This window comes from Pimephales promelas, chromosome 19 (genome assembly GCF_988280905.1).
Source record: "Pimephales promelas chromosome 19, fPimPro1.hap1.1, whole genome shotgun sequence".
NCBI lineage: Eukaryota > Metazoa > Chordata > Actinopteri > Cypriniformes > Leuciscidae > Pimephales > Pimephales promelas.
Window position 1 is genome coordinate 11308591 of NC_142787.1, and position 11107 is coordinate 11319697.

General features: G+C 38.9%; 2 protein-coding genes across 2 annotated transcripts; both read right to left on the reverse strand.

The window, feature by feature from the left end:
* Positions 1 to 4078: 4078 nt before the first annotated feature.
* On the reverse strand, positions 4079 to 7779 carry LOC148970742 (uncharacterized). Its single transcript, XM_089123876.1, has 2 exons — positions 6415 to 7779; positions 4079 to 5511 (listed from the first exon to the last, which is right to left on the reverse strand). Exons 1-2 carry the CDS (start codon positions 6470 to 6472, stop codon positions 4778 to 4780), a joined length of 792 nt encoding a protein of 263 aa, XP_088980002.1. The 5' UTR covers positions 6473 to 7779; the 3' UTR covers positions 4079 to 4777.
* A 468-nt stretch (positions 7780 to 8247) lies between these two features.
* On the reverse strand, positions 8248 to 9955 carry LOC148970743 (uncharacterized). Its single transcript, XM_089123880.1, has 2 exons — positions 9854 to 9955; positions 8248 to 9546 (listed from the first exon to the last, which is right to left on the reverse strand). Exons 1-2 carry the CDS (start codon positions 9909 to 9911, stop codon positions 8813 to 8815), a joined length of 792 nt encoding a protein of 263 aa, XP_088980006.1. The 5' UTR covers positions 9912 to 9955; the 3' UTR covers positions 8248 to 8812.
* Positions 9956 to 11107: the final 1152 nt, after the last annotated feature.

Below are 11107 nucleotides of genomic sequence, written 5' to 3' on the forward strand. Positions count from 1 at the left end.
GTAATCAAATAATCGATCGTCCAGAGGCAAGGAATATCAATCGTCAGCAACCAAAATCACACATTCATCATTGAAATTCTGAAAACAACATATTCTGGTGACACTGTTATCCATATTTTTTTTTTTCATTTCTTTTTTTAACAACTATATTTCCACACAAGAGATTCATCGATTATCATGATAAAATATGCTAATTAATGGTAGTCCACACATCATCTACAAAAATTAATCTCTAACAATAATGATGGAGAGACTCAAGAAGAAGTGACATGTAGAATGCAGGATGTTTCTGGGTGGTTTAACCAGTATGGTAAAAAAGTTTTCAAAATATGCGTTATATATCTGTGTGTGTCTGAACTTTAAAACTTGCCATCTCTTTGGACCCTGCATTAAAATTTCTTACCCTTATTTAAAAAATAACACGACAACACATTTGTACAATGTAACCGATGTATCGCATCTTGACCTCATGTTCTTTTTCCTCTATCTTTTTATTTATTTATTTATTTTCATTTTCAGCTCTTTGTTAACTCTTCTTTTCTCATTTGAATTTGATGACATATTGTGTTGTATACAAAGTTGTATGTCATTAACATGTCATCTCTGTATGTTTATTATCATTACAAAAAGTAAAATAAAATAAAACAAAACAAAATAATTAAATAAAAGTAGACATTGAGCAATAAGAATGTCACAGCCGGGTTCGTCATTTATTGGGGTCTCCTGGAAACTTTCCATTGTGTTCTGCTATTAGCAGCGCATTTCTGTCATGAAGTCATGATGGGTTGAAACTATTGTTATTGTTTATAACACACTCTTATATTTCAGAAATGGACTATATCAAACAACGCATTGAAGACCCCTCGTTGCAGTCCGGTGAGGTCAACAGGTCCAGCTCATGCGATGAAGACGACTTCTTTTCTGGCTTGTGGTGGCACGAGAGCAGACAAAACAGAGGAGGTTATAGTCTAGGTGGAACCTACCCCAAAAACATCGACCACGCCACCCTGGGAATTTCTCCCAGGGAATGATTTTACACAACCTAATTACAATGTTATGGATACAATTAAGGACACACAGGTACGCATACAATTCAGCCAGAGAGAAGTTTCAATTTTAATAGGAACAACACCTTTTTTTTCAATAATTAAAAAATAAACTACTTGCAATACTTGAGTACAAAAAATGTTGAATACTTTAGTACTTCCACTTAAGTGTGGTGCTTAAAGAGCACTTCAACTTCTACTCAAGTCACTTTTTTGATAGAGCACTAGTACATTTATGGCTCATTTCCACTGAGTGGTATGGTATGGTATGGTATGGTACGGTACAGTACAATACGGGTCGGGGTGGTAAACCATAATCCGGCTTCTGTTTCCACAGCCAACAGTACCCTTACTTGATAGTCGTGGTGTTTTCCAGAAAGAAGCGATCAACTTCATTTTCATGCGAAAAAAGTGACATAGTAAACAACAATGGATGACATACAGCAGATCTTTCTCGGCATGTTTTGTCACAAGAAACAAGCGCTGGCATTAGGTGTTTCTCAATACCAAATAGCTTAAGCTTACACAAAGTCCGACTCAGAAGAATGACTCCCGAGGGCGCGAGTCCAGTGATTCTGCTAATGGAACAGCGCGTTCTCGAATGCACTCAGCTTGAGCTGCTACTCCGGTTATCTCTGTATGTAAATTTAGGCAACAAAATGAAATATGTTATAAAACACTACTCTGCTTTTTTCGATTTCATTTAAATACATTTTAAACATTATAAGCACACAAATGTTGTTCAGGCAACGCATAGCCTATTGATTATATTCACTGCATCTATGTACGGTATGTATTTATAACAAAACCAAATATAAAACACAACCCTGCCTCTTTTTGTTTAAATTTAAAAATTAAGTCAAAATATTAAACATATTCCAGGCATGATGCATTGCATAGGTCTCTCTTAGCTGTCCATCGCATTCGATGATGACACTTGCTCCAGGGGTGGGGGTAGGAGGGGGGTTGGGTTCAGCGACCACTGGTGCCACTTCTCGTGGGCATTGAGTCCGATCCTTGAGCCGCACACTCGTCCGCAGATGGAGCAAGGGAAACCAGATGCCAGGGGGGTGCCAGCCGCGCACTGATGTCTGTTGATGCGCCTCTCGGATCGTCGGTCTTGGTTGGTTTGGTGTATTTGTGAGACTGCTGAGGCACAGGTGACCTGCCAAGCAGATCTGTCGAGTGCCAAAGATTCAAGCTGCGTAAGGGGGATGTTCGCTCGCTTTAGGATGTCCCTGGTGTAGTCCTTATAGCGCCGCTTTTGCCCTCCAGCAGTCCGCTTTGCACCCATTAGTTGACCATAGAGGACCTGGCGGGGCAAGCGATGTTCAGGCATATGTATGGTGTGCCCGATCCAGCGCAGATGTTTTTTGGCCACAGCTGCTTCCATACAGATCGAGCCAATGTTACTTAGGATGACTGTATGGGGGATTCGATCTTCCCAGGACAAGCTGAGAATCTTCTGCAGGCAGGCAACGAATATGGAATGCCTCTAAGGTGATGATGTGCTGGCGGTATGGGGTCCATGACTCTGCCCCGTAAAGTAGAGTGGTAAGACACACCGCATTGTAAACTGCAACCTTGGTACTAATCTTCAGGTTACGGTTTTCAAAAACCCTGCTGCGTAGGCGTCCAAAAGATGATGAGGCTTTATTTATCCGGGTGTGTATTTCTACATCAAGGGAGCAGCATGAGGACAAATGTTGCAATAAACAACATTACAATAATATGAATAAAATATTAATAACAATAATAAAATAAAAAATCTCTACAAAGACAAAACTATCTCTTTTTGTTGAATTTCAGTTATCAATAACAGCCATTATAAAAGTATAAGTAAAAGTTTTTTCATCTGAAAAACTCTTAAAACTACATTTCGTGATAAAATAACAGTAGTATTATATTTCAATTGTATATTAAAAAATGGCGCTTCTAATGCCCTTGTAGCTCGCGCAAGTGACGATACTCTTGTCAACAAATCAGCGTTCTGCAGTGAGTCTAGCTCCACCTTTTAGTACCCTTTCACTGTGCTAGGTACCCCAACGGAAGGGTACCCAAAAAGTGGTATGGGACGGTTCGGCTTTTCTGTACCATTCACAACTTTTGACAGTGGAAATGCAAATAATTGCGTACCGTACCGAACTGTACCGCACCGCTCAGTGGAAACGAGCCATTACTCAAGTCTTGGTCCCTAGTACTGTCTCTAGTACTTACTCTCTGCCAGATTCAAACTTCACTACTAATGACACACATAATGTTTATTTTAGGTTTCAGACATTTAAAGGGTTAGTTAGTTCACCCAAAAATTAAAATTCTGTCAGTATTTACTCACCCTCATGTTGTTCCAACCCCGTAAGACCTTCGTTCATCTTCGCAACACAAATTAAGATATTTAAGATATTAAGATCGCTCCTGCATACAGTCCATAGGCTTCTTGAGGGACTGGCTCTTGCTGTCCCCGAAAAGTCATTAAAGACATCGTTAAAATAGTCCAAGTGACTACAGTGGCTCAATCTTAAGTTTATCAAATGACGAGAACACTTTTGTGCGCAAAAAACCAACAAAAATAACCAATTTATTTCAACTATTCACTTCCTTCTCCATGCGCCAGTAGTCAGTTAACGTAGTGTGATTGCGTAGAGCTACGTCACACGTAGGCTCACTATTGGCCGACGCTGGTCATGTGTGTGTGATGCGTGTGACGTACAATAACAGAAGCTTACGCTATTAAAATAGTAACCTGACTCGCGCAGAGGGAGAAATAAACGAATAGTTGAAATAAAGTCGTTATTTTTGTTGTTTTTTTGCGCACAAAAGTGTTGTCGTTGTTTGATAAACTTAAGATTGAGCCACTGTAGTCACTTGGACTATTTTAACGATGTCTTTTATGACTTTTCGGGGACAGCAAGAGCCAGTCCCTCAAGAAGCCTATGGACTGTATGCAGGAGCGATCTTAATATCTTAAATATCTTAATTTGTGTTCCGAAGATGAACGAAGGTCTTACGGGGTTGGAACAACATGAGGGTGAGTAAATACTGACAGAATTTTCATTTTTGGGTGAACTAACCCTTTAAATACACATAAGTACTATCAAAACAATGATTTTGAGTTTGTAAAATACACACTGATGTCTATGGAAGCAGCAATAATAATCCTTTCTTTTGTAATAAGATGACACGTTTTATTCATATCAGATACACATTGTGTAAGTAGCTTTACATTTGACCCTATTCTTCTCCCAGTTCACCGGCCACTTACTTTCATGTATTTCGTGAAAAGTGGAGGAATTTATGTGTTGTAAATCCAACAGATCCGATTCTCTGAACTGTAAAACAAACTAAAATGGCGCCGCCCATTGTGCATACAGCTCAACTAACGCAATCGTTATAAAGATGTTTAAGCAACAAACCCCATCCACCTGCACATATTTGACAATCGGAATTTCAGTGTTTCATGCTATAGCTAATATATTTGTGAATATTTTTAATAAAAAAGGAAAAATGACAAAAGCAGATCATCACTCATTAGCGCTGTGTTGTGGTTGCGCTGTGTCACGTGACAAGCAATGACGAGTCACCATGGAAATAACGGTCGCATTGAAGAACTTACACTGGGGGGCCAGTTAGAATATTTTAAACCTCACGTATGAAAGGGTTAAAACAATCTGAACGTCAATTTATTTGCAAGTACAATATTTGTAAATCATGGATGTGTATGTGAACTTTGCTCACTTAGACAACTTCAGGCAATGCTTTTTCTCATGAGATCGTTGACTACATAATCGGGTGAAACTCTTCCCACAGTGTGAGCACTTGTACGGCTTCTCTCCAGTATGAAAACTCTTGTGTGTTTTTAAGCGGCGTCGTGTAGTGAATCTCTTCCCACAGTCAAAGCACATATAAGGTTTCTCACCAGTATGAACTCTCTCATGAGATTTCAGGTGTCCCAACTGAGAGAATCTCATTCCACAATGTGAACACTTGTACGGTTTCTCTCCTGTATGAATTCTCTGGTGTAATTTTAAGGCACTGGATCCAGTGAATGTCTTCCCACAGTCAAAGCACACATATGGTCTCACACCAGTATGAACTTTAAGGTGTTGTTTTAAGTTTGATTCCACAACAAATGTTTTATCACACTGATCACAGCTGAATGATCTCACTCCAGAGTGACGGCGCAGATGATCTCTGAGATTACTGTTCTGAGTAAAAGTCTTTCCACACTGTGTGCATGTGAACGGTTTTTCTCTAGTGTGAATTCTCATGTGTTTCTCAAGGCCTGATTTTTGTGTGCAAGTCTTTCCACACTCAGAGCAGGTAAAACATCCTTCTCCAGTTTTTCGCGCTTGTTTTTGTGTGAAGCACTTTTTGGTCAGTTGAATGACTGTGTTTCCATCTTCATTTTTGAAATGCTGAGGTTTTTGAAACGGATGCTGTTTGTCTTTATTCACTTCCATCGGGTCTAAAATCAACATATCAAATTTTCAATATGCAAATAAAGAAGAAATTAGAACAAATAAACTAGGTGAAATACAATTAAGGACAACATTTAGTCCTTTTTTCGGTTTTCATCTTAAAGGGTTAGTTCACCCAAAAATGAAAATTAAGTCATTAATTACTCACCCCCATGCTGTACCAACCCCGTAAGACCTTCGTTCGTCTTCGGAACACAAATAAAGATATTTTTGATTAAATTTGAGAGCTGTATAACTACCACATTGGCTCCTAAGGGACTGGCTCTTGACGGCCCAGAAAGTCAATGAAGAAAATGTTTAAATATCCCAAGTGACTACCGTTGCTCAACTATATGTTTATCAAGCGACGCGAATACTTTTTGTGCGAAAAACCAAACAAAAATAACGAGTTTATTCGACTATTTCTTTTCTTCCTTCTAGGCCAGAAACGAGATTTCCACGACGCATGCGCGAGAATTGCGATCTGCTTTGATCGCAATTCTCGCGCATGCGTCGTGGAAATCTAAGGAAATCTCGTTTCTGGCCTACAAGGAAGAAAAGAAATAGTCGAATAAACTCGTTATTTTTGTTTGTTTTTTCGCACAAAAAGTATTCGCGTCGCTTGATAAACATATAGTTGAGCCACGGTAGTCACTTGGGATATTTAAACATTTTCTTCATTGACTTTCTGGGCCGTCAAGAGCCAGTCCCTTAGGCAGCCAATGTGGTAGTTATACAGCTCTCAAATTTAATCAAAAATATCTTCATTTGTGTTCCGAAGACGAACGAAGGTCTTACGGGGTTGGTACAGCATGGGGGTGAGTAATTAATGACTTAATTTTCATTTTTGGGTGAACTAACCCTTTAATGTTCCTCATCAGTCATTAAAGAGAATGAAGGAAAACACCAACCTATTTGTTCCTCTGTATCTTCATCTTTTATTCTGCAGGGTTCTTCCTTAATCTCCATCTTTACAATAGTATGTCCGTAGTTGCACCTGCTTGCTTCTTCTCCTGTGGGAAGATGGGAATATTCCCCAGCATTTAAACTCTCATGAACGGCTGTGGGAGCTTCACTGACTGAAGGAGTGAATTCACCTTTGGCTAAGCCACGCCCTAGAATATAGATTGACCAATCACAGCGCAGCCAAGAATGAGCTCCCAAAGAGGTCCGACAGTTTTTTACTGCACTCCATTGACTTTCAACACAGGCGTATCATATTTTTGGTCTCGGCAGGCTATTACCGTCGAAGTTTTATCCAAAATATGGTTAAACGTTGTGCTTCAGGCATTTGCAACACAGATACGCGTTTCCCAGAGAGGTTGGAGGGGGTGTCCGTTTTTTCCCTTCCCAAAACCGAAGTAAAATCCTGACAGTGACAAGTGTCGTGTTTGTATTAAACTGTATGGATGTCCTCAGTTAGCTAAACCCCGCAAAGATCAACAAGCACATCTTTTTTACTTCTAACCTTAATGTGAGTGTGTGTTAAACTAGCTAGACCATTTTATAATGTTTTAGGTTATGATTTCGGTTATCATACCGGTTGTTGATACGCTAGCACACGCTGCTAATAAATAGCCTACAATGTTATACAGTACTTGTATAGTCCGTTTGCATTGTAATAACGATTATATAAGTGAATAGACCTACCCAGCTTCGCATGAACAGTGTTGCTCCCTGATATTGTTAGTCCCAGCCTCCGTCTCGATTAGTAGGAAATGCGGTGGTTCATTTTTTGACTGTGACCGGTAACGTTAAGCTTTTGCCTCTAATTTGGATGCCTTGTTGTTGATTGCGTTTCACCTGTCTTGAAAATAGCCTTCGAACGCATATTGCAGCCCCTTTTGCCTACTTCTATCGGACACTTTATTTGCTGCTTTATAAAAGTTTGATAACATTTCAGCAGGAAGAGCTGTTACAGCATAAGCCATGCAGAGCGCAGATGAAGTTTGATGGATGTAGCAACAGTAACTAATTGGGGCAGGGCTTAGCCAAAGGTGAATTGCATTTATAGCACTGCTTAGCTAATCAAATTATTGATCTCCTAACTGGTACTGCATTGTGTGTTGTAACGTAACATTAGTGTAACGGCAAAATGTTATGGATACAAACAATATCTTATATGTTTTATTAAGCTGTTCTTGTCTTTACTAAAATCAGATTTAGGCTAATCAAAGGGAAGAGTGCTCTTACTCTTGCACCTAAACCTTGCCCCCATGTAGATCCATCCCTGGAAATGGGACTACAGAGGTTGTCAGTGGATATCAAACATTACATCCGACAGGTAAACTATAACTAGTTACTTTCACAAATCAAAAAATCTAAAAAGGCGGACAGTGCGTCTTCCAATGTAGAAAAATGCAGCCAAAGTTTCCCATTAACGGTCGTTGCCGATTATGCCGTTCAGAGTCTGAGCAGTTTCACAGCCTTCCTTGTTCTGTTTATAATCACACTTTGCAATTCTGACACAAACTTACAGGGAAAATGTTTGTAAATGAAGACTGAAAGAGTTGTCAAAGTTTATAAGTGGAGATGTTGCAGTAACTTACGGTTTAGCTTATACATGATGCCTGCAGCACTGTATATTGACCTCATTCACAGCAGCGCCATCTCTGATTTTTAACAGGAACGAAACTAAGCTTTGAAAGGTTCAGTGTGTTATACTGTTATTTAATGTGTTTTGGATATTTCTGCTGATGAAACATTGCAAAAACCTCTTTTAGAAGTTTCAATAGTCACAAAACTTCCAGAAAGGTCAGAGCTTTATTCAGCTTTTTACAGCAGATGCCATAGATAACACCGCAAGTCTATTCCTCACAGCCTCGCTTTCATACCCGTCACAGCACTGCTCTGAATAAGATCTATTGACCTTCAGAACAGATTTGATGTATTTACAGCCTAACACAACACCGTAAAGCTGTTTTATGATTAGTTATTTTATTTCATGATCTGATGACATCACTACAAAACATATTTAAACCAAAAAACATTTTGAGATGTGACTTTGCACAAGATTAACCCGGATAGACAAATAAATAAATAAATAAATAATCCTCATCTCACCAGTACACCAGAAAAACGTTAAAAATCTTTTAATGGACATTAAGTGTTAGATGTTCAGTAAAGTTGAATCATTTTACTATACATCATGTTACAGTGGCTGAGAAAAGAGAAGCGAAACACCAAACCAGATTCAAACTTCACTACTAATTTAACCCTTAGATTTAAGCACTCTATTAAAACAGTCTGAATGTCAATTTATTTCTAAGTACAATGTTTGTAAATCATGGACATGAACGTGAACTTTGCTCACTTAGACGACTTCAGGCAATGCTTTTTCTCATGAGACCGTAGATTAGATGATTCGGCGAATCCCTTCCCACATGAAGAGCACTGGTACGGCTTCTCTCCAGTATGAACTCTCTCATGAACTTTCAGGTTTCCTAAATGAGCAAATCTCTTTCCACAGTGTGAACACTTGTACGGTTTCTCTCCAGTGTGAACTCTCTGGTGTGATTGTAAGTGGCCGGATGTAATAAAGCTCTTCCCACAGTCAGAGCACACATAAGGTCTCGCATCAGTATGAATACGCTCATGTACTTTTAAAGTCTGTAGTCGTGAAAAACTCTTTCCACAAAAAGAACAGAAGTGAGACTTCACACCAGAATGAACTTTAAGGTGTTGTCTTAAGTTTGTTGAATAAACAAATGTTTTCTCACACTGATCACAGCTGAATGATCTCACTCCAGAGTGAATGCGTAGGTGATCTTTGAGATAGCTTTTCTGAGTGAAACTCTTTCCACACTGTGTGCAAGTGAACGGTTTTTCTCCAGTGTGAATTCTCATGTGTTTCTCAAGGTCTGATTTTTGTGTGCAAGTCTTTCCACACTCAAAGCAGGTGAAAGATCCTTCTCCAGTTTTTCGAGCTTGTTTTTGTGTGAAACACTTTTCGGTCAGTTGAATGACTGTGTTTCCATCTTCACTTTTGAAATGCTGAGGTTTTTGAAACTGATGTTGTTTGTCTTTATTCACTTCCATCGGGTCTAAAATCAACACCAAATTTTCAAAATTAAAATAAAGATGGAAAAAATAAGAACAATAATTAAACTATGCGAGTTGTAACTAAGCAAAACATTTACTCCTTTTTTCAGTTTTCATCTAAAATGTTCCTCATCAGTCCTTAATAATAATATTTTGGGTGCTGTGTCATATCGCTATACACCATACAAATATAAAATTTGCAGAAGGAGACAGCTGAAAACCATCAGAAGAGCAAAAACTAAGTGATATGTCAGTTGGCATCTTAATGTTCCTCATCAGTGATTAAAGAGAATGAAGGAAAACACCAACCTATTTGTTCCTCTGTATCTTCATCTTTTATTCTGCAGGGTTCTTCCTTAATCTCCATCTTTACAATAGTATGTCCGTAGTTGCACCTGCTTGCTTCTTCTCCTGTGGGAAGATGGGAATATTTCCCCAGCATTTAAACTCTCATGAACGGCTGTGGGAGCTTCACTGACTGAAGGAGTGAATTGTGGTTGTTGTTGCTCATTTAGCAGATGATCATCACACTTACAATCACTCAAGATTATTCAGGTGCAAATGTTTTGCTCAAATAGTCGTTTAAAGACAATTCCATGATATATTTGTGACATCAGTACACAATATATTAAAACAACAAACTTCATAAAAAAATCTTCAACAAAAAAATCATGTCTTTTAAGTTTAAAGAGGGAGTTGATTGAGATTTCACTTTTTTCATTTTAAATAGTGTGTAATGTTGCTGTTGGTGCATGAACAGTATCTGTAAAGTTGCAGCGCTGAAAGTTCAGTGTAAGCAGAGATATCGTCTTTTTAAAATCAGGAAGAATAATTGCCTACAAAAACGACTCAATTGGAATTACAGCTAGGTTATGGTACGTCACTAACCCACACATTTGCATCAACCCTCCCTCCGGAATATGCAAAAAAAGGCATGCGCATATTTCTGTGGCATGTCGAGGGTGTTATGTTCACCCAGCTGTCAGGTAACAGCTGTCAGCTGTGTGTTCGAGCTTCCCACAGACGCTGTACTTCGTCAACAATGGATGCAATTTATGTTTGATTATGTATGTAATGTTCCTGAAAATGTCGATCGTAATTTAGCTCTCTGTGCTGCGCATTTTACGGAAGACAGCTTCCAGAATCTCCACGAATTCAACAAGAAACTGTTACTAAAACATGAAGCAGTTCCAACTTTAAAACCAGAGGCAGCAGTTGTTGAGCCACAACCTTTAAATAGGCTAAGACTTCATCATTTTAAATGTATTTGCATGTATAATTCCAGACGTAGCCTTGTGTTTTATTTTTTTCAAATGCCAGCGCTGGCTTCATAGCCACCACTAGTAGGGGTTTCATCAACTAGTCAACTAGTCGAACAAAATGATGACATATTTGTGAACTATCCCTTTAAGTACAAGCGGCAGTACTACCGTATTTTCTGCACTATAAGGCGCACTTTCAATGAATGACCTATTTTAGAACATTTTTCAAACGTTTGACTGGGTTTGCGTTATGCATCCACTAGATGTGCTAAAGGGAATGTAGCGAGTGCGCGGCGGTTAT